A 24,084-nucleotide genomic window follows, 5' to 3' on the forward strand; every position below is an offset into this window, starting at 1 on the left:
AGTTATAAATAGATAATTTATAAAAGATTGATTTTGAAAATAATTACAAAATAAACGATTATCACAAAAGTTTTTACAGATATATCAGAAAAACATTTTTAATCCCTTGCATAGTTAATAATTTAAGACTTTAATAAAGTTAAAATTCGTCAGCTGTTTTGGCTATAATGAAAAAAGCTAAACGTAAGCTCCACTGTTCGAGTCAGCTGTTTGGTCGTTTCGCTGCGAATGGCAACTGTTGCAACTATTTTGGTTTGAGTCTTCTCAATTTTTATTTATATATAGAACAGGGCAGCAGCCGGTTGAATTATCTCACGCAGCGTGCTTGATTTTCCCGCTAAACGTCTTCAACTGTATCTGTGTGTATTCGAGAGCGATCGAGAAGTTTCTGGTGGTCGAAATTTAGGCCAGAAGGCACAAAACCGAACTGAATAGTGAGTCATCCGTGATCAATAAGAAGTTGCATCTATAGTTTTTGTCTTTTTATACAGAAAATTGTGTAACCATGACAAACACCATCAACAGCGAGGAAGTGTCCGACGCAGGAAGCTTCAAAGATAAGGGCAACGAGGCGTTCAAGGCCTCCCGCTGGGAGGAGGCAGTGGTGCACTATGGCAAAGCCATTAAGTTGGGCTCTAAGCACAAGGAGCTGCCGGTTTTCTATAAGAATCGTGCAGCCGCATATCTGAAGCTAGAAAAGTATGAAAACGCCGTAGAGGACTGCACTGAATCTTTGAAAGCGGCTCCGGGGGATCCCAAGGCACTGTTCCGTAGAGCTCAGGCGTATGAGGCTCTGGAGAAGTTCGAGGAAGCCTACAAAGACGCCACCGCTTTGTTTAAAGCGGATCCCGGCAACAAAACCGTACAGCCCATGCTCCAGAGGCTTCATGTCGTCGTGGAAGAGCGCTCTGCCCGTAATGCCAAGACCTGCACAAAAGTCAAGCAGATGATGGATCTTACTTTTGATTTGGCCACGCCCATCGATAAGCGTCGCGCGGCAGCCAATAACCTAGTTGTTTTGGCCAAAGAGCAGACTGGCGCTGAACTGCTTTACAAGGAACATTGCATCGCCAAAGTGGCCTCACTAACCAAGGTGGAAAAGGATCAGGACATTTATGTGAATATGGTGCATTTGGTGGCAGCTCTTTGCGAAAATAGCGTGGAGCGTACAAAGGGCGTTTTAACTGAACTCGGAGTGCCGTGGTTCATGCGGGTTCTCGACCAGAAACACGAGAACTGTGTGTCCACCGCCCAGTTTTGTTTACAAACAATATTGAACGCTTTGTCTGGGCTTAAGAACAAACCCGATTCGAAGCCGGACAAGGAGCTGTGCTCTAGGAACAACCGGGAAATTGACACTCTCCTAACATGCCTAGTTTATAGTATCACGGATCGCACGATTTCCGGAGCAGCTAGGGATGCCGTTATTGAGCTTATAACAAGGAATGTCCACTACACGGCTCTGGAATGGGCCGAACGCCTGGTAGAGATCAGGGGTCTGTGCCGTCTGCTAGATGTGTGCTCCGAACTGGAGGATTATAAGTACGAGAGTGCAATGAATATCACCGGCTCGTCATCCACAATTGCTTCCGTTTGTCTGGCCCGCATATATGAGAACATGTACTACGATGAAGCTAAGGCAAGGTTCACGGACCAGATCGACGAATATATCAAGGACAAGCTTTTGTCGCCTGATATGGAATCCAAGGTGCGGGTCACTGTTGCGATTACTGCCCTGCTTAACGGTCCATTGGATGTGGGCAATCAGGTCGTGGCCAGAGATGGTGAGTTATATTATTGGATTTAGAAAAAATAAAAATTAATGGTCGAAATTTGTAACAGGAATACTGCAGATGATTCTAGCTATGGCCACGACCGACGATGAGCTGCAGCAGCGAGTAGCCTGTGAGTGCTTAATCGCCGCTTCCTCTAAAAAGGACAAGGCCAAGGCTCTTTGTGAGCAGGGAGTAGACATCTTAAAGCGGCTTTACCACTCCAAGAACGACGGTATTCGAGTGCGCGCCCTGGTGGGTCTTTGCAAGCTGGGTAGCTACGGCGGTCAGGATGCGGCCATCCGACCATTTGGCGATGGAGCTGCCCTGAAGCTGGCGGAGGCATGCCGTCGGTTTTTAATCAAACCTGGAAAGGATAAGGATATCCGTCGTTGGGCTGCCGATGGTCTGGCTTATTTAACACTGGATGCTGAATGTAAGGAGAAGCTTATTGAGGATAAGGCTTCCATTCACGCTCTAATGGATTTGGCCCGCGGTGGAAATCAGTCCTGTCTCTATGGTGTGGTCACCACTTTTGTGAATCTGTGCAATGCGTATGAGAAGCAGGAGATGTTGCCTGAGATGATAGAACTGGCCAAGTTTGCTAAGCAACACATACCGGAGGAGCACGAGCTAGACGACGTAGATTTTATCAATAAGCGCATTACTGTGCTGGCAAATGAGGGCATTACAACTGCTCTTTGTGCACTGGCCAAAACGGAAAGCCACAATTCACAGGAGCTGATTGCCAGGGTCTTAAATGCGGTTTGTGGACTGAAAGAGTTGCGAGGAAAGGTGGTCCAAGAAGGCGGCGTTAAGGCGCTACTTCGTATGGCGCTTGAGGGCACTGAGAAAGGAAAACGTCATGCTACCCAGGCGTTGGCCAGGATTGGCATAACCATTAATCCGGAAGTATCTTTCAGTGGCCAGCGATCGCTGGATGTAATCCGTCCTTTGTTGAACCTTTTGCAACAGGACTGCACAGCGCTGGAGAACTTTGAGTCGCTAATGGCACTCACCAATCTAGCCAGCATGAACGAGAGCGTGCGGCAGCGGATTATCAAGGAGCAGGGGGTCTCCAAGATAGAGTATTATCTGATGGAGGACCATCTCTACCTCACCCGTGCAGCTGCCCAGTGTCTGTGTAATCTGGTTATGAGTGAGGATGTCATTAAAATGTTCGAGGGCAATAACGACCGAGTGAAGTTCTTGGCGCTGCTCTGCGAGGATGAGGACGAGGAGACCGCTACAGCTTGTGCCGGAGCTCTGGCCATTATTACTTCAGTGTCGGTCAAGTGCTGTGAGAAGATCTTGGCCATCGCCAGCTGGCTGGACATTCTGCACACTCTGATCGCCAATCCCAGTCCGGCGGTCCAGCATCGTGGCATTGTGATTATTCTAAACATGATCAATGCTGGCGAGGAGATCGCCAAAAAGCTGTTTGAGACGGACATTATGGAACTGCTGAGCGGTTTGGGGCAGCTGCCAGATGACACGCGTGCCAAGGCCCGAGAGGTGGCCACCCAGTGCCTGGCGGCGGCGGAGCGTTATAGGATCATCGAGCGGTCCGACAATGCGGAGATCCCCGATGTATTTGCCGAAAATGCCAAAATATCAGAGATTATCGACGATTAAGCGAAATTCGCTTGTAGTGCCTTTTGTTTCTCCTCCATTTCATCTTCTTTATCTTACTCACAGTGTCATCGCGAAACTTAACTTATTTCTTGAAAATATCAAATGTACTTAACTGTTTTATAAATATTGTTCGAATTTATTTCACACAGTTCGTTTTTAATGGTAGTTTGTTTTATTTTTTAGTGGGTAAAATAATATATTATTGAGTTGTTTCTTGAATACGCGATTTTTTATTTTAACTAATACAGACTAATTATCCAATCCTAATTGCTGCGATGATTTCGAGTGAAATATGGATTTGTCCTAGAATGTGCTTATGGCCAGTGGGGCTATCAATTGGATGCCGTGGACATTACATTTCCTATGGCTTTTAGGGCGCACATTCTTGATGCGAATATTATTTCATGACCAGCAAACACGTTGCCAGTTGTAAGTTGCAAGCAGGCTGCAGCTGGGTGCAAGTTGGCCTAGTGTTTTCCCACCGACTCGATTTTCCCCGGTGCACTGCCTCGGTATGTTTTCTATTCATTGCCACACTTAAACTGACATTAGTCGCCAGCTCGAGGTAGCTGACTTCCTCTAATGCACAAATAATTGCAGAAGATGCTTCTGATGCGGCAGTGTTGCAGTGTCAGGTAGCCGGGAATTCCGGGGCGAGCATCTCTTCCAGCTGATTGCTCAATCTCAATGAAATATGATTAAATAAATAATTGTTGCTTTAATTTAGTTTGGCTCAGCGCAGTGGGAAATGGCCGAGGGTTTCGGTTGCTAATGGAGCCACCATGACTTAACGGCATTTTGTCCGTAATCCATCCCGCTTTTGGTCTTTGGCCATTTGGCATTCCTTACCTCGCGATTATTTCGCATTTTCCTGTTTTTCTTGAAACCTTGCTCAATTTGACCAATAAATAATGTGGTTATAAGGTAAAGTAATGTGGTAGGTGAGTTCTTCAGGACCTTCATAAGCTGAAGGGTTAAGTAAAAGATGTTGATTAAGACCCCAGAAGGAAACAAACTAATGCTTGCAAATATACTTAAAAATATACATAGATTTAAAAAATCAACATTTTAAAAAGTGGTAAAAAATACATATCCGTGGAAATATGTTAGCAAATTCAAATTCATTTCTATTGCATTATATTGCATATCGAGTTTCTACTTCATATTAAATGTACTCTTCTTCCATTTGAGAAATCGATAATAAAGAAAATAATCCCAGACTTAATCCCCAAGAAGCGGAAACTTTCGGTTTCGGTTTCGGCTTGGGTGAAATTGCATTTCCCAAAGAAAAGTCGAAAACCCTCATCCCATCTTTGTTTACATTCCACATAGCGACATCTTCGGCCAAAGCGAGGGAAGAACTTTCCCAGTCGGGGTAAAAGTTGCAGCCAGATTGATCGGCTTAAAGCCGCTACGACTAAATGGCCAACAAACACCGGCCGCTAAATGATCATTAAGGTGCGTAAAACGAAACCGAACTGGACCGAGTTGTATTTACTTTTTCGGCATTGGTCAACATTAGACATTTTGTCCTAATTACACAGACGACAGACGCAGACCGTGTGGCAAAGAGTTGGCTAAGACTGTGGATCGGAGGCAGTGGCTTAGAGCTTCATCGGCTTGATTGGCGACGTACATATGTGCAACTTCACTTTCCATTTAATCTCGTTTTGGTGGCGCGGTGCGGTTCAGTGTGGTGCAACGCAGTGGTGCCGCACAATTTGTCCCGTGGAAATCGAAAGCCGATTTTCATGTCAATATTTTTGTTTAATAAACTGGCCGACTGGAGTCGTCTGCGCATGCGGAAAATATGCAAATTACCATCGACGGGCATCATAAGCTGCCCCCCAGGCGATGCGACGCAACAAATGTGCACTGGGAGAAAAGTAATGAACTTTTAAGTTAACTAATGGTGGATTTGAAATTGCCCCGTTTCAAAATAGAAAACTAACTTATACCCAATAGATATAGATAGATAGATTCCTTACTTATATATTCATTTAGCATATATAAAAATTGAACTAATTCTGTTTTCTTAGTGCATTGATGCTGATGCAGGGGCACAAAAACACAGATTCAGATACACCGCCAGCGAAGTTGCGTTGACCGATTGAACGAAAGTGCAGGCAGCAAAAGATACGGGATGAAAGATGAAAGTTGTCCGCGAGTAGAATGACGATGCTGAAAGTGCAAGTGGCTAGGCGGATCGATCGAATCGATGTAAGACGGTTACGGTTATGGAGACATCAGATTGGTGCAGGTGTCAACTCAGGTTGCACGAGTGGTTTCCCTTTTGGAAGATTCGGAATCCCAACTGTCAGAACTTGGAGTTGAAAGAGTGTGTGAATTGAATTGAATGGTGAATATCGTTTCTGTGTAAAGTGTTAAGCGAACACTAATTCGAAATATTTAATTTATTAACTTATTTAATTCTTAACCTTATTTAAAGCTCTTATAGAAACAACTGAGTGGTTAACTTCCTTGACATTTACTTAATAGACGTGAATGAAAGGTTAGGCTTTATAAAAGCATTTAAATCCTGAAAAATGTTTAAATACTGGCCCCACAACCGGTCAACTTTCCCAATTTAAAGCTTGGGATTTTACCGGACAGCAAATTAGTCGAGCCTTTTTTATCCCCTTTCCCCTGCCAGACATTTGTCAATCGTTTTTTTATTCCATTTCGCCGGAACTTGTGGACAATTTCCCAAAGCACCGCCAAACAAAACTCGTACAGCGATTTTCCTTCGCATTGGCCATGGTAATTAATCAAACTGCTGCCATCCGCCGAAAAGCTAAACGCAAAAATTCGTTGAAAGCCGAAAATGTGCAACGACCGCTCTTAAAACTGGCAGCCACCAACCGAACAATTCAAAAAGCCAGGCCAACGTGTGGTGATAGCCAGAAAGTTGGCTCAAAATGTATATCAATCGAATGTCGTTGGCCGGGATCGTTAAGATACTCGTTTGATCCTCAAATAGCTGAATATGCTAAGCATCTCAGGCTGGAGGAAGAATCAAGGCAAAACCAACAAAATCATCGAATGCCATTAGTAACTTGGTCGCAAACTTGCAACAATGTTGTCAGACAGCCATGAAAGTGCACTGGAAAAAAAAGAATCCTTGGAATCCTATTACAATAAATCAAAACGGAAAGCATCGGAAAGCAATAAAGGCATTTATAATAAAATACATCAATATAGTTTAATGGATTTAAGAAATAGTTTTTATAAGGCGAGCAATTCATGACTATTTTTTTTTTTTAATTTGGCATGAACCTTTTATTCTCTACAGAATTTCTGTCAGTGTAGGTGCATTTGCCTTGGTGCCGTAGGTGATAAGAAATAATTGAAAAGATTGTCGGGCATTTGAATCAATTGAATGGACCCACAGAGCTGGAAGAAGAAGAGCCGCAAAGGGCCATAATTAGGCGATTTGCGATTGCGTGTGTTTGCATTTGTGTTTGTGGTCAAGTGCCCGAGTGCAAATGTTTATGTTATGACAATTGTCGACCGACCACACAAGAAAGGGGGCTGCAGCTCGAGTATCCCGAGATGGGCGGTGGGGGTTCCAGTGCCGGCCAAACTGTGCACTGCCCACTGTCATTAAGGTTGCGCCACTTGCTTTCTTTTCGCTGAGCTTGCAGTTTTGCCTCAGATTCCCACCCATCCACTCCACTGTCCTCTCACCATGCCTTAATTGTTTTGTTGCACTCGGCGGGCGCGAGAGGCAACTTTCTATTTGCGCATTTTCACAGGGAAAAATATTTAATTTTCCCTCTTTTCGGACTGGAAACCGCGGTAAATGCTTACTTTTTATTGAAGATGCGACAGCGGCTGGCAACGATAATATTTCTTTTCCGCCTCATTTCAAATGAGAATTTTCAAATGTTGATGTGTCACAGCTGCCAGCTTTGTGTCGCTGAGAACCCACTAACCTGAATATTGAATTCACCATACTATTTCCGTTTAATAATTATATTCTGGGTATACGATTATATTAAATAATGGCTTCGTATTAGAATCATAACAGTATTAAAATTAAATGATTATAATTTAAGATTAATGATACATTTAATACCCTTATCTCGAGATACTCCTGCATAGGTTTCACTTCAAATTTTACACCACAATATGAGTTGTAAGTTGGGCTGAATGAACTTAGCTCTTATCGATTAATAATTTTATTTTGCATATAATTCTTTTGAAAGCTTCTAAAAACTTAAAGACAGTTATATCAATTATTAATGAAACTCTATGAAATCTGTAAAAGCTTATTGAAAGTAATCGTTTTCTGTGCTAATAATTTCGATATTTAAACGCATTTTAAACATTCGTTAGAGTTATCCCCTTGTTTAATAGCTGTCTGCAGTGGAGCGAGTTTTCGCAGCCTTAATTATGCGTTTCATATGGGCATAGGCATTGGTCAGCGACGACCCTTTTTATGTGCAAACTTTGGCGCGTTTTATGGGCCGCTCATTAGAACCCGAACAGGGCCAAGAAACACAATCGGGCCCAAATGCGTAGGCCAGAAATTAATAGGAAAGGGGTTTGGACGTTGTGTGCCGCTCCTTTATGACGTTAAGATTGGGATGTCGACAACGATGGCTGAATGGGGTTGGTAAGGACTACGCTGCGACGAATACTTGCTTGCCAAATATGAATTGTCGGTTATTTGTCAATTTACATTCCTATGACTGGTACTTTCAAAGACTATACGTCAAAATTAAAGAAGAAGGATATATATAAAAAGTTGAAGTGTAACATTTTCACAAGTTCTTTATAAGAAGTAAAATTTACCCTTACGAATAATTTTTTTCTGTGTAACGTGAGGCAGTGAAAAAGGCAAAGATGCGGACTGGGACGCGGTGCGCTCGGCTCATTATAATGGGCGGCACTTTATTTAAATGCGCACACGGCACATCATTAACAAGGCAAATGCTATGCGATGCCGGCTCAGTTCTACTCAGATCAGTTCCCTTCCCCAACTCCGGTCCGTCCGTGGAGCTCAGCGCGAGGTCCAGAAGGATGTACATGAATGCGTCTCTATTAGCGAGCGCGGACCGCACGCACTCGCTGGGGGAAGCGGGGGGAGTGCAGTGGATTTCATAATATCTCAATTGATGAGAGGGGTCCATCAAGCTCCCTGGCACAGTGGTTAGCTAGCCTACAAAAACTGAACGAAAAGAAAGGAATAGTAAGGAACACTTAATTAGGTTAGAAATAAAGCAAGTGTGTTATCAACACACATGTCTTGGATGCTGGGCAATAAAAAATGAATAATAATCTAATTTAATGTAATATATATATTTCTACAAGAGTTTCCTCATTAGCAACCATAGCAAAGAAATGTGCAAAAAACCATTTGCTGATCGCAAACCTATTGCATTTTTCTTTGGGTTCAAAATTCAGTAAAATAATAAAAAACACGAGCTTTGCCATGCATTTCTTTTTAATCACAGTTATCAACTCTTGGGGTGAAATCTCTGACATTCTTTGTTGTCGCAAACAAATATAGCAATTACTGATAGCATAAAATACAGTGGCGTATAAATTAGGGCTTGGGGGATATTTGTTGGGACTAAAAAAAAATATATATGTTTTTTTAACAAGTTAAAGTTTCGAACACTGCGTCGGTTTTTTTTAATGTAATTTAATGTTTTTATTTCATTTGACAAGCACCCTCTTCAAACTATGTTTTCTTATAGCAATGTATACTATCTGTTTCTGTGAAGAACGTATAAATGCGGCTATAAATGAAAATAAATTCATTTTGAAATCAATTTACAATGGAGTTGTTGGTAAACAGCATTATTTGGAAGAGCTGCATCAACCTAATTTAAAAAAAAACATTATTATTATTGATTTGCAGAAGGGCTTAATTTGCTTACTTCTGGCCATCCAGTGGACTACGGCCCATCCAACATTTTCCGACTCACCAGAGCCAAATTTCAGTAGACTCTTCGGTTATATTGGTGGCATTGTCAATGAAGGAATAAGGCTTCACTACCCTCAGCAGCAAAGTGAAGGTGGGCAATTTGGCGAAGGACCTTACGGTGGCGGTGAAGGACAATCGACTGGCCTACCAATCTTTGGAGCATCTAAATATGATATCATAGATTTAAAGGCTGGTCCAAAAAGTTAAAATGGGTCTACTCCTGGTAAGAAGCAGCAAATGTCAAATGATTGTTAAAGCTAAAGCTATAAAAAATTACTTTTTTAATTAATCAGTAATTGTTTTGAATTTCATATACATTTAAACACATTGTGAGTGATCCATCGATAGTTTTTTGTTGGTTAATGTGGTTAAGTTTTTATATTAAAAGTGTTCTTTGGCGGTTTTTTAAACTAAGCTTAGGACTTGACTTCATCATTCATTTTCATTCTGATTTCCGTTGGCTGGAAACCAACGTGACTTCAAGTGGCGCCCTAATTGGTTTCTTAGAATTCGCGGTGCGCCCTTCTGCTCGATGAACGCTTCACTTACCCCGCCGCACCCCAGCTCCCTCCCGCCCCCTCAAGCTCGCATGTGCGTTTGCCTATTATTTGCTCTGTTGTTCTTGGCTTTGATTCCTCTTCGGCCATCTTCGGCCGTCTTCTGCCCGCTAATTAAGGTCGTCATTGCTGACCAGCGACTTGGTCTTGGATATTGGTGCGTTTGCAAATTACTCCGCAATTCCGCCAGCAAATACCGGTGGATGGTTGGAGGGAAGGGAACCACAGTGGTGAGAAGGGGTTGGTTCCACGTGGTAATTGCTTCCACGGCTGGCTGGCCACAATTTCCAATGCGTCCTAAACTGCAAGTGAATTTAGCTAATAATATGCAAAGAAAGCGCTTCCGATCCTATAAAGAATATATATTCTTGATCAGGATCACTAGCCAAGTCGATCTGACCTTGCCAGTCTGTCCGTCCGTATGTCTGTCCGTGTGAACACCAAATAATCGGTTAGAAAGTTTACATAAAGCAAGCTGATTCTGGAGACGCATGGGATAGTTGACTTTGTTTGTTTTATTTTCATTATGTTTTAATTTTTTTTTTAAACCAATGTCTAACGATATGCCAACAAACAGTGACAGGTATCTGATAGTTAAGAAATCCAGCGATGGCGATCAACCTTTGTTTTAAAATTAACTTCATTTTATATCGGATAAGAAATGAATCTGTTCGTTCCCCTGGTATTTTGTGGCAAATCATCGCATTAAAGAGCTGCACACGAACCAAAAGACAAATTAAACGCCCATTAAGAAATCATTTTTCTTTCGCATATCGTTTTGTTTTGACCCCCGTAGACGGATCAATCAATCAATCAAAGCGCATCCACCAAAAACCCCAATATATGACAGTGGTTCCGCTTATCCTTGACACAAAATTGATACCTAGAAAAAAATCGCATCAAATATTTATGCGTAATTATTATAGGCAGCTAAGCTCACATATTCCCCACCGCCAATTCAAGCAGCCCACAAACATATACCAAATCATAAAGAAAAAATATGATTTTGCGTTTGGTTTAATTGCTGTTCGGTCTTGTTAGCTGATTTATTTTGGCCAACCTTCGTCCCACGAACCAATGGAGGGTGGGAGGCAATTTGCCAGTAGACTTGTTTTATTGTTTATGTTTCCAACCTTAATTACGCGCGTGTATCTGTCAGATGCCCAAACCAATCTCTTTACAATGGTAAAAGCTTCAGGCCGCGAAAAGTAAAACAAAAGCAATAACAGATAGACAAAAAAATCGAGCAAGTGGGCCAAACAATTTGCATTGGATAGGGAAAATAAATGCAAATCGCCTTTACTTAAACCAAAATACAAATGTATTTTAATTTTTTTTTTTAAATTTCAAATAAAATATATATTTTTTTTTAATATTTTAGAATGAAACTAACCGTTTTTAAACACCTAGATCAAGTTGCCTTTCATGTTTGCATACAACTTGGCTTTCAGCGTTCGCCTAGCGGACTTATACGCAGATATGCCCATAGGATCGCTTATTTGGAGTCGAGCCACATAGTTTGCACAGAAATTATTAGCACTTTATTATTTTTTCGGTGGTAACGCCTCTTTCTTGTACGCATTAGCACTAAATTCAAAAGGCAGACCCAAGGAAGCAGACTAGCCAGAGCTTTCACCTCTCGCTTTGAGATATTACTTTAATTAACATGCGGCCAAAAGGATTCAAAATCAATACAATAAATATAGATCTCAATTAACATTTTAAGTACCGAAACATGTCTTTTAAGCTAATATATGGTGTAACTTAAAAATTTTTCCAATTAAAGTTGGTAATTTGGGTATAGAAAATATGGTAAATCTCCTGAAGGATTTCTTGTGGATTTTTATAACTTGTTGCATTTAAACTTTTAAATGCCTCTACTCCGAGTTGAGGAAGCATTTGTGGACATTTGTCATCGTTGATTTCCGCCAACTGGTGTCCCCTCTTCCTGCTCATCAGCGTCATCAGCATTACCGTCACATAACGATCGTGTCCAACTCTTCCACACTCGTTGACCGCCCAAATTATTCGGTTGACCCCGAGGCACCTCCTGCAGATAGCCCGAGTGGCTAAATGGCTGGGGAGCGGGAAAACCGAAAACAGCACCAGCTGACCGATTGTGAACCCTGTGGTGGTTGGGCAGACATCTTCACCTCTTGTCGACTTTCCACGCTTCCCATTTCCATCTCCATCTCCGTCTCCGTCTCCATTTCCCATTTCCATTTCACTTTCTTTTGGCACGACGAGAGATGCCGCCAAGATGCTTCCTCGCAGCATCGCGCAATTAACATTCAGCTCCGGCTGGTGAAATCCCTGCCAAGTATACGAGTAATGAGGAAACAAATGTTGTCAAATGCGTTGGCGGTTGGGCGCTCGATAAGCAAAGCCGCAGAAGGAAAAACTGCAGCTGTGCGGAAAGTCATTGCTCCCAAGTCTTGGCGCTCGGCAGTCGCTCTTGAATGCAGTTCCCAGACCCACCTCATCCCCGCCAATTAATGAAGTTCAAGCCCCCAGACTGTTGGGGCTTAATGTCAAGGCGGGCTGTTGACTAAAACCTGATGAAACCACCAGGTGATTTTCAATCAATTTATTGACCCACGAAAATGAAAGCGGTCAGTATGTTGAGATCAGCAACACTTGCTTGGTGGATTGTTAGGATTGGATTAGTATAGTAGTTGAAAAGTTTAAACCGGAAATGAATATTGTTTTATATGAATTTGCATACTTTCTTGAAAGTTAGTTAACAACTAAATTAGCTCATTTGACATCGAGCGAAACGGTAGTTACAGTTTTGTAATAAGTTGTTATATTGTTATTGAAATAAATTTGTTGATGTAGCCAGAACCATGACTTATTTGTTCTGTTTTTGCAATGTTAAGTTTGAAATTTGGCTTATTAGAATTAGAATTAGGATTGGCTCACTAGATCGTCGTTTATAGCAGTTGTCAATTGCCTTAGATCATTCAACTAAATGGCAGCTACGTGCCGCAATTTGCGGCATGTGTGTGGCTTTGAGAACTGTTTGTTCCCACAGCGGACTTTAAAGCTGATGTTGAAAAAAAGAAATGCACAGACAGAGTTGCTAGCAGACGCCGATGTAGATTAGAAAAGAAAAGCGCAGCATAATAAGCAATAAATGCAAGTCTTAGACTCATTTCGAACGTGTTAAAATGATACTGCGAGTGGCCCCGGAAGCCAGGGCCAAACAATGGAAGTTACTAAAAAGAAACATTGTTTACACGCCACATGCGAGTTTTCCGACTTGAAAATGCCCGGGCATATCATGCCTCAACCATCTTATCGGTTATATGAGATGCTGCTTAAATGTTTGCTTAAATCAACTAGTCCTCAAATTTATTTAAACTTCTTATTTTATTAAAATAACAGGGAAATTAAATTCAGTTTTCAGTGCTGTTTAAATATAATATATATGTTGTATTAAGAGATGTCAATGTAAATAAATAAGCCTGCTCGCCTATTTGTATATACCCTACCCTATACCCTGTAAGTGAAGCAATCATAATTTCAAAGTAAATTCTATCGTTTATTTAAACCTTAGAGGTAGAAGGTATGGGCTTCTCACTCTTGCTCCCTGCTAATTTCCTGGCTTTCTTGGAAAGCGCTAATCAAAAGTGTAATGCCCAGCGAAGGGAACGAGTCTGAATGGCAAACAGCAAACTGAAAATCGACAGGCAGCCGCATACCGAAAAATGAAAATCTGCAAACGGCAACCGGCAACTGGCAGCCGGCAACCGGCAACACTGGCAACTTGCAACATTCAGCCTGCCACTGCCACTGCTATCGCGAGATGAGGCGAGCTCAACAATTATTATGCAGCAGCAAAAATCCACTCGAGGCGTTGCCCGCAGCCAAGTCGCTGCCAAGTGATTCTAATGATGCTTCTAATGATATAGTCAAAAGCGAAGCGCGACTTGCAGCAGTTGCAGGTTGCAGGTTGCTGGCTGGCTGGCTGGCTGGCTGCCTGCTTGCTGCTGGTTGCAACTTCCCAGTTGCCGCATGTGGCCCGCGTCTGATTTTCTGGCATGGCGCTTCCACCGCCGCGGCGAGGGGCACGGAGTCGCGGCAGCAATTGCATTCGGTTAGCCATTTGGGGGAACCTCAGTCCGCCTTTAACCCTTGGGCTCCCCATGGTGAGATTTCCTCAGTGCAGAGTTGGGATTAACGGGAACCTCGGCAATATCATCCAGATCAATTCACATCGAAAAAGGGAAGATTTTGAACTTATACGAAGCTTATTTGGAGCAATTTAGGGCACCTTATTTCATTGGCCCTTAAATAAAATTAACCATGGATACCAATATATACAAGATATATAACTAAAGACACAAAAATGGAGAAAGAAAAAATCTATATCGGCTGTACTTAGTGGCATCAATCATTATCATGAGAATAATCCTCCATGATTTCGATACAAAAATGATCTCAAAGTGGATATTTTCAGGCGGATTTGCAATTTGAGAATGGTCCCATTTCGATCTAAGTATGTTGAGCATCATTCGATCTTGGCTAGATTTTGAGACCGAAATTCTCAAATCGAGATCATTGAGAACGTTCTTTTCTCAGAGTGTATATATGTATAACATAAATAGCTGCATTAGAGTATAAATTCACAATTCTAACAAGTATGTGTTATTTATTAAATATTTTTCCTGTAGCACAATGTGGCACCCCTTTACCCACTATTGGGTTAACGAAAATGTTCTAATGCCCCCTCCCCACTTTTCGGCTGCTCCTTGCTTCCTCGGCGCGCGTCATACTTTTCCGCTTTAATTTTGCGTTAATCTTGGCTTGCACCTGTTGGATGGTCTGGTCTTGCGTCCGCTTCTCGGTGGGATGGACCCTCCTACCCCTTCCCCTTCCCGACTCCTTCACCGTCTTCTCTGGCTGGGAAACCCCCCCTTCCGTTTCGCCGCACTTCGTTCTGGGAGCAATGGCGATGCCGTTGTTCAATTTTGCGTGCCGTTGCCGCCTCTGTTATTTTAACAATCTGCCATTTAAGCGTAAAAAATGTTGCCTCGTTTCGTGCCGTTTTTCCTTTTGGTTCTTTTTTTGTGTCTCCGGCTTGGATTCAGTATTTTTTTCGGGCTATTTGGTTTGGCAATCATGGCCCGATGGCGCTGCGTTCTCCATTCTGCATTCTGCGTTTGCTTTTTGGTTTCAGGCTCTTTTTTTTTTTTTTTTTTTTTTGGTTTTATGGGCGGCGGCATTGCGTTAGTTGAACCTTTTTCGGGCAAAACACATTTGAGAGTTGGCTGGGAGACAGACAGGTTGGACGGCATCTAGGTGGATTAGCCCAGACTTTGATTGGGAAATTCTTGGCGTCCACAGGGTTTTGTCAAGTGGGTAAATAGGAAGTTATTTGGAGTTTTAATTTACTTTCACTCCAGCACACAGTTAATTGGATTTTTCCTAGATTTCTATTTCCCAGAGACTTCGTACCCAAGGGCTTATGTTTCGCTATATTTTGACGAAGGCCATCCACTTATGACAGCCGCGGTTGGTCGTTCATCACTCATCCATGGCCAACGGCAAGGTAATCCAGGATTGCCATCCCAATGCCAACTCAATCTCAACTTGTCAGGCAGGTTGATACTCTGGGTTTCGGAACTCCTGCAACGATGTGCTGATTTGCTGTTATGTTGCAAACCGAATGTAATTTCAGGTTACAAAAACAAATCCAGTTTTTTATACAAAATATATTTAATTTTATTTCGCCTTTAATATAAAATGATCATTATATTTTTAGCTAAGCACTATGCCCTATAAAAACGTTGTGTAAGTCTGAATAATAAGTAGCAGTTCAATAAAGTAGACTTACTAACGAATAAAAATACAACGAAATAGATACAATGATAAATCTAATAACTATAAATTAATATCAGTATTTGCAAAGAACCTAACGTGGGAAACAATAATACTGCTTCATAGGAGATAGACAGGAGCTACTCATTTCACCTTCCATTTGAAATCTACAAGCTACTTGGGGCTTTAGGCCGTCACGCAGCTCCAAAAACACTGGGCACAAAATTCGGGAGCCCGGACTGCAGAAATAAGAGGAGCAGTATCTGCATGGCAAAACCACGAAGAAACATCAGCTACTAGTAGCAACAACAGCAAACTGCGGCAATTGCGTAAATGCTGTTCTAATACAACATCAATTACAATGGCAAGCGGCCATGGCCAAAACGGTAATTATGTAGTCAGCCTCCAAGTTGCGTTTCAGCCGGGTCCCCAACTCGCCCCCAGCTACTCGTTGTGCTCCTCAATAAGCTCCTCTTGCGGCATTCACGCCTTGTTGTGGCCAGCCTCGTCCTCATCCGCATGCTCCTCCTCCTCGTCTGCTCCATCCTCTGATGTTCTCCAGTTGTGTAGCTGTTATCGTTGTCGCTGAACCGGCTGGTCTGGCCAGCACGTCCCTGCACTCAACGTCGCCAGTGTTGATGCCACAGCAGAGGTGCACTGGAAAAGCAGATCTATATAAAAGATTATGAGTTCTCGGGCCAATCCTCAGATGTATTCTACAGATAAATAGCAGCACAGCAATGTTAACCTGATTTTATAAATTTATATTTGAATATAACGTAAGTTAGAAAAGTTAGAAAACCAAACAGGAATAATTAAAACTTGAACTAGAATGTCTGTATTAAAATAATCCAATGCAGATGAGTAAATATTAAATGCTGAACAATTTTGTGTATTTTAGTTTTTGTGTATATTAGTATTATAAAAGTAATAAACCTTAACCCAAAATATTTATAAAAATTTGTTTCTTTAAATACTTATGGAATTAAAAACAATGAAAGAAAAGTAAATAGAAAAGCACAACAATGGTGCAGTCCCTTTGCTGGAAAACCTATGGGTATTGTCGTGCAGTCTTTTTCGCTATTTCTCTGTGGATTTCAATACAAACTTCATGCAACATGCTGCCGTTGTGCTGTGCAACAACAACCGTTTTACGCATGCGTGAGGCTACGGGGCTTGTTGCACCTGCTCAGCCCCCCTGCCACGCCCCCTTGTCGAGCAACAACTGCATCAGCTGACTGCCGCACGGCTTCAATATAAGTTTTAATTGTGGAAATTATGTGACATATGCTGCTGTTGTTGTCGCTGCGGCCGTTGCTTCTGTGAGGATCGGGAAGACCGGGGGTCCGCCGACGTCAGTCATAACTGGTAAGGTTGTAATTAAACTGGTGCTGAGACCACCACCCCCTCACTGCGCCTCACCAACCCCTTCCCCTTCCCTGATCCCATGCCCATACACTGGCACTAACTCTTCTTGTGGCGCGTTCGTTGCCGCCCATCAGATGAAATTGTCTGGAATGGGGAGACAGCGTTTTGTGGGTTTTTCTCGGGCTGGTTGTAAACATTTTACGGTTGTTTATTGCCGCCAATTGATGTATGGGTGGATGGATGTTGCATGGTCGACGGTACGTTGGTACAAATGTGAGCAGATGATAGAGGAGTCAATCGAATGGGGCACTTGATCGATATGGGGGCTATGATGGGTGGGCTTTGCCTTGACTTACAGGGAAATTCAATTCAGGCAGTTAGAAGTTAATTGTTCCTACAAATATCCCAAGCATGTTGCACATAAATATGTATATTCTATCTTGTAGATTCGCTCAAATAGTTAGTATCAATAAGCAATTCAACACACATTAAATTATTATGATTCAATTAATATTGTTGCGCATATAAAATGTTTAATGGTTAGTTCTCCTACGATTTTGTCAATAGCCGAGTTCCAGAGGTCAAGTACATATGTATTTACAAGTCAGCAGCTTCGTGGCCATAACTAATCTAAGCCAACTCCCGTGCGAAACCCATATAATTACACTATTTTGGATGGTTATGGCTTTTGCCTTCGTTGTTGTCTTACGTCCGAGAACCACTCTAACTGCACTTTGATTGATTGATTGCCCCTCGGACCAAGGAGTTGTTGACTTTACAGCGTGTTTATGGCTGCGCCTGAGTCTTGAACCCATATGAACCCACCACAAGCCAACCGCAAACACCACCGCCAGCTCCGGTCGCTCCACCCACCGGGTTATATGAACGCAGGCTGAGCATTATGGAGTGTTTGGGAATCGGAGCTCGTTGCCTAACCATAACGGTAATGGTGGACCAACAACCGGAGCGGCCCAAAACTTTGGGTCACCTCCGACGAGTGGCAGTCGGAGATGGGGATCTCTTATAATAAAAATCAAAATACCGTCACGTAAACCGATAACAAGGCACAAGACCCGGCGTCTGTGGCGGAATCGCAGTTACTGCCAAAACGCAATTAAGACCGACATTTTTATGGTGTTCAAACTATAAAATTCATATAATTAAATTGCAGTTTTAACTATAACAGCAGCAACAAGAGCCACACCAGCCACACTAACAGCAGCCACATGCAACACCAACATCTAGCGAAACTATCATAAAGCTCGGATCAAATCGCTGCCGAGAGTGAATAATTTCCTAAATGAGAGCATAAAGTGAAAAGCGAAAATCAATGGAATGACGCTGAGAACAGCCACAAAAATGATGTACGATCGTTGGGCGTTATCGAAAATTTGAAAGAAAAGCAAGAGCAAGATCACGAAGCAGCTTAATCTGGTGTCCATGAATTGGATTAGGATTGAGGAAGGATCTGTGCCGCCAAGTGATTTTTACTAGAATTTGTCTAACAATATATAATAAATAGGTGTAAGTTTTTAAAATATATTAAATAGGAGTTGATTCCTATGGTTCATACAGTCAGTTAAGCATCATGCAAAAGTTAAACAATTATGGAAAAGGAAATTACAATGGACATTGCTCAAAATTCAATCGAATCTAAGCAACAAAATAAACAAAATACTTCCTATCGCCACCCTCCCACCAATATTTATGCTGTTGTTGTGCAGGTGCAGCAGGTGTCGAAAGCTCCTTGATCTTTTGCTCTCAGCACAGCGAGCTTTCCAAGCCATCGTTTTGTTTTTGTTTGCTTCGCTCCCTCTCTCGGCTTGTGCCGGTTGTTGTTTTTGCTCTTGCTTTGGAGTTGGTATTTTCATTGATAAATCCCAGTGGAGCCGAAAACAAAATCACAGTCGCTTCCAAAATATATGGCATGGTGGTTTTAAAGTTTTACCGAATATCGGAAGATATTGAATGTGCTGTGGCAATTAAAGGTTTCTCCCTATTGCACTCACCAAAACAACAGCTTACTGATAAAACTCTTAAAAAACACATCGTAAATTGCTAACATTTTCCTGCATAGCAAATGAGAACAGGAAAAAGCATTTTTAGGAAGATGTCGCTACACTTCCGTGTTCATATTTTCCTGTCTTTCTTCATTTTACATTGTTATTCTGTGATGATCTTTCTCACTTGGAAATTTCGCGAATAACATTTGGCAAACAGCTGAGCGATGTTTCTCTCGCTCTCTCTGGCACTCTCTAAATGTAACAGGTGCAGCGCAACAAGTGTCGATCGAAGCTTTTGCTCTTGCCATTGGTAAATGTTAACGAATGTTACTTAACATGGCGATAACAGAGCGAACCAAGTTAATTCCGTTTCCGACTCGCACTCCACAGTCGATAAAAAGCTTTCGTGCGAGACAGACGTGCATAACGCAGTAGCGATTTTTAATTCGAACCAAAACCAAAATCCAAACCAACTGCAAACTGCAACTTTGGCGCGACTTTTCGCGAAGTGAACGAGCTGAAAGCCAAGCGAAATTAAATGTGAAAAACAAGTGTGCATGGCAGGCGGCAGAGAAAGAGAGAAATAAGGTGCATATGTGCAGCAAGTGTAACGATACCCAATACCCGGGCTAAAGCTGTAGAAAAAATAATAAAAAACACAAAAGAAACAACAACAAATAATACCCCTTAGTGGCCAGCAGCCATGTCTACGAAACTGGAGCAGCAGCACTCGAAGCCCATTCTGAGTCCAACTCGATCCCTGGACGAAGGTTTCGAAAGTGATCCGGATCGGGTTTCCACCGATTCGGAGCATCAGACAAGTGGAACCACTAGCACCAGCACTTGCAACAACAGCAATGCAGCCAATACGGTCAGCAACAACAATGCCAGCAAGCTGGCGCAGCTTAGTTCGGCGGCAACTGGGGGCGCCACTAAGACGACGTCCGGAGCGACTGCTTCCAGCCCCTCAATGGTGAACTCCGGAAATGTCAGGGGCGCACTCACTTTGGCCGCCCCCCAGCTGCAGAGGCGGGAATTCTTTGCCAAGGATCAGGGGAAACTAAGGCATCAAGCACCCCCACAACAGCCACGCCTCCAGTACCAAAAACAACGACAGCCCCTCGTTCCCAGTGCCGCCTCCAGTGTCCACAATCACCGGTTAACCGCGTCGATGCAGCAGGGATCTTCGGGATTGGGCAACAGTAGCCTGGGAACCGGAACTGGCACTGCTAACTACCGGCGCGGACGTCGGCTCCACGTAAATCCACCTCGAAACGGCATTAGATCCCATTCGGTGGACGCCATTTCGCGGCACAATCGCCACGGCTACGATCCCAGTAGCTTGATCCTGAAGCACGACGGAAATGGCAATATAAGCAGCAGCAATGCCGGTGCCACCGCCACCCGTATGCTGAACTACAAGTCACCGGGCGGAGGCACTGCAGCCGGGGCACCGGCAGCCGGACAGGCTCTACTCGTCCAACCGATTTCTAGTGCCACCCTATCTCCGCTGGTGGCAGCCGGCGTGGTCGATGTGGTCGAGGGCGGCGGCTCCTCGCCGGTCATCGCCTCGGCCACCCACAGCCTGTATACCTTCTATCCGGCGGAGGGGAATCTCCAGGTGTGGCAGACGGAGTGCGGCGACCTCACCTACAAGTCCTCCCGAAATATGCATCAACTCCACAAGGCACCCGTGTGCTGGACGCAGTCCATTCCCAGGCAGGCCAGAAGGTGAGTGATCAGATATTGTTAATATAATAAAAATAATTAAGCCAAGTGAGGACCTCAGGAATATACAATGGGGATTTTCTAAGTATTTCTGTATTTTATTAATTTAAAATTCTAGACATATTTTTTAAGAGCCAAATCCATATACTGAAATGAGGAGTTATTCTACAATTAAAATATCATTAAAAGTTAATTTCAGTAAATATAATTTAAACTAGATCAAAATATATTCCACAACACTCGTAAAAACCGTTAGCAGGAAACAGCGACTTTTGTGCCCTCCTTTAAAATTAATGATTGCCTGCTCTCTTCATGTTCTCTATTTTCAAACCGAGCAGTTAAGTAGTATTTTTAGTTAGACGAGCTACGCTTAAGTCTAGAGCTCAATAAATCGTTTAAAATGTAAGCTAATTAGTTAATGGTTCGGTTTTATTTTTGGCCAAAAATGAAGTCAAATGCCATTTCATCTATAGCGCTCGGCCAGAGTGAAAGTCTTTTCAACAGCATCGGCAGCAGCAACAACAAGCAGGCCAAGATATACAGAGACAGACAGAGAGAAAGAGAAAGAGAGAGATAAAATATTGGGGGAGAAAGAGAAAGATGGCCGGGGCAGGCACATGTGTCATTTAACTTGGCCGCGGGGCAGGTTGCAGTGTTGCAAGTTACTCTGTGGCAATTAAAATGCCTTCGGAGACTAAAACTGCTTCACATTGATTACCCTCAGCTCCGTCCCTTGGCACATTGTTAAATTTGCCTTTACATAACTTAACATTGCCCGGGGTTCGCCCGAAATGTGTGTGACCCCAAATTAAACGCAAATTGCAGTCCAAAATTCAGGCACATAAAGTTTGCCAATTTCGCGCTTAACATTTCCAAGAGACATTTTAGGTTTTTGCCTAAATTTGGGTTGGGTTTCGGCTTATTTCGTTCGCTATGAGTCTGTTACAATTTTTGCCCACAAAATGTGTCTGAAATATTTAATAGCTCTGGCAATCGTTTAACTTTTATGACTATGCACAGATGTAGAAACGTCGAGGTGAAGGGGCGTGTCATTGGTTAGAAATGGCTAAATTGTTCCATTTTGCCTGATATCCGAGAAAAGCCATAGTTTAATAAAAGTAGTTAAAGTTCTTATTTAAATGGGAAAATCAAATAGGCTATTTCTTAATTTATTTAATTTCTTGTATTTTTTGGGAAAAGTGTATTTCAGTTTAACATAAGATTGTCTAAATTTACCTAGGACACTGGAAAGATAGCAAGATAATAATTAATTAATTAATATTGTACTCTACATATATGTATGTTTTTGTATTTTTTATATAACTATTTAGAATTTGGTCATAAATGAATGTGGTAAATAATTATTAGTAGATCATTCAAAGTCGAATTGTTTAGATAGTGGGAAAGCGAGGCACTAATTTCAAAATTCTTTTCAATATTTGCATTCGAAATTCATTTGAATTATATCTTCAGATATTTTTAATAATATCCGAATTTCCCATTTTCCAATATCCAATTTCTAGTACCATTTCATTATTTTCAAAGGGTCTAGTATGGTCTTTAACTTAACAATTAATGGGCAAAATAATAGAAGTTATAAAACTGATTTAAAACGAAAACGTGTTTTTCTTCTGTCCTTTATTTATTTTTGATTATAATACATAAGTAATAGGCTGATTATTAATTTTTTCCCAAATGGGAAATATTTTGAATTTACTTTCAAATTTCGTGTAACGCCTAAATGGTTTTTGATGTACAAATATCAGTCTCAGTTTCATTTGGGGCTTTTATTGCATAAGCACACGCAAATATGTTTATTAAAAGCCTTTTACTTTGACTAAAAGCCGCCCACTTCAGTGCCGCAACTATCTGCCCCAATAGTTGGGGCAGCCGCTAAAAAATGGCAAACATTTCAATCAGCGGGAGCAGACATGCAAAGTGTATCAAAAGCGAAAGAAAAGTGGCAGCAGACTGCAGCAGAAATGTTGATAAGACCTCCAAGGGGCATTCAACGGAAATGTGTTCAATCAATCAAAAGACTTAGGCAACGAACTTGATTAGTTTAACGCACTGTAAGTTGATTTTGCCGGTTGGAATTTTTTGTGTTAGCGATTGTAATGCTTTCGCAGTTTTCTCTATTACGTATGTTGTCGTTGCCTACTCGAGCTGAGGTTCGATTGATATCGCACTCGAAAACACAACTCACATCTCTGTTGCAAATCAAATTGCATGATGCGCAAATATTTCGGCTTCGACGGCTCCTCCAACACGACAAGAAACAATAAAAGTAAAAGTTTTTTATTTCGCTTAGGCAAATTTATTTACATACTTTTGGGTAAATTTTGCTCACCTCTGGGTCTTTTTTACAATGTGTCATTCCCTTGTACACTTTTGCTTTTCATGAGACATTAGTTGTCGCTTGTTTTTTTCTCTTTTTCTTGGATGCTGTGTGGGGATGGACGACGTGTAGGTGTCCAAGATGCGAACATTTGAAAGTGTTTTTTATCTTGCTGTTTTTTTAACTTTTTGATGGGGTGTTGCTGAAGATATGATGTTTTTGCTTTCGGCGTGCGAAAGTTTTTTTGGCTGATGAGCATGGAGTAGCGCTGTTTGATGTCTGCCCGATAGTGCCAAACTTCCGCTTTATGCATATTATGGGAATTTGCCAAAATGTACTTGCATCCAAAAAAAATGGACTGCAAATGGTGTTTGCATGCATGAAGGCATTTACAAATTAACCTATAATTTTGATCGGAAATAGGTTTTTAATGAAAAATATTTTTTACTGTGTTTTGTAATTCATTAGAACTTTAAATTACTATAGATAACTTTTTTCGAACTCATTTTCCACAAATGTAAGCCGTGGTCATATAATAACACTTATCTTAAAACATGATTTTAGATTATTCAAATGTACAACGCGAGGAAAGACAATGCCTTTAAGCCATGTTATAATGCTTATAAATATCATGGACAGAACCAGTAATATTGCAGCCCTTGCCAAGGCTTCGTTTTTGTATGCAAATCTTTAATGACGCCATTAAGGAGCCAATAAATTTGTCACTTAGCCATTGGTGTTTGCCACTTGGGTCGTGATTCGACAAACAAATGCCGCTAATTGCTCCTCATCAGCCAATCGGGAGATATCTAACCATAATTGCTCACTATTTGCCATGCCGGAGGTGAGGGCTAAAGTTTCCTTCTGATTGCTGTTTGCCAATCACTTTGCCTTGCTGCTAGATAATAAACTTGTTGCTCGGCAT

The 24,084-nt window shown here is 41.9% G+C and overlaps 3 protein-coding genes across 3 annotated transcripts in view; all 3 read left to right on the forward strand.

The window, feature by feature from the left end:
* The first annotated feature begins 124 nt into the window (after window positions 1–124).
* LOC6727166 (protein unc-45 homolog B) lies at window positions 125–3,567 on the forward strand. The gene is made up of 3 exons (XM_016176297.3): window positions 125–434; window positions 492–1,784; window positions 1,843–3,567. The coding sequence occupies exons 2-3, from the start codon at window positions 506–508 to the stop codon at window positions 3,405–3,407; spliced, it is 2,844 nt and encodes a 947-aa protein (XP_016033656.1). The 5' UTR covers window positions 125–434; window positions 492–505; the 3' UTR covers window positions 3,408–3,567.
* A 5,540-nt stretch (window positions 3,568–9,107) lies between these two features.
* LOC27209146 lies at window positions 9,108–9,761 on the forward strand. Its single transcript, XM_016184640.3, has 2 exons — window positions 9,108–9,205; window positions 9,277–9,761. Exons 1-2 carry the CDS (start codon window positions 9,194–9,196, stop codon window positions 9,547–9,549), a joined length of 285 nt encoding a protein of 94 aa, XP_016033657.1. The 5' UTR covers window positions 9,108–9,193; the 3' UTR covers window positions 9,550–9,761.
* A 9,681-nt stretch (window positions 9,762–19,442) lies between these two features.
* LOC6727167 overlaps window positions 19,443–24,084 on the forward strand; it is a 47,762-nt gene continuing 43,120 nt past the window's right edge. The window contains exon 1 of the mRNA XM_016176298.3: window positions 19,443–20,824. Within this exon, the coding sequence (XP_016033658.1) occupies window positions 19,797–20,824 (1,028 nt within the window). The 5' untranslated portion in view covers window positions 19,443–19,796. The remainder of the gene's footprint in view (window positions 20,825–24,084) is intronic.

The sequence above is a fragment of the Drosophila simulans genome, chromosome 3R (genome assembly GCF_016746395.2).
Source record: "Drosophila simulans strain w501 chromosome 3R, Prin_Dsim_3.1, whole genome shotgun sequence".
Lineage (NCBI taxonomy): Eukaryota > Metazoa > Arthropoda > Insecta > Diptera > Drosophilidae > Drosophila > Drosophila simulans.

Excerpts from the sequence above, each read along its gene's own strand:
- LOC6727166 (XM_016176297.3), top strand. The coding sequence starts at position 506 with ATGACAAACACCATCAACAGCGAGGAAGTGTCCGACGCAGGAAGCTTC. Across the intron at positions 1,785-1,842 it reads TCAGGTCGTGGCCAGAGATG|GAATACTGCAGATGATTCTA; the intron begins GTGAGTTATATT and ends AATTTGTAACAG.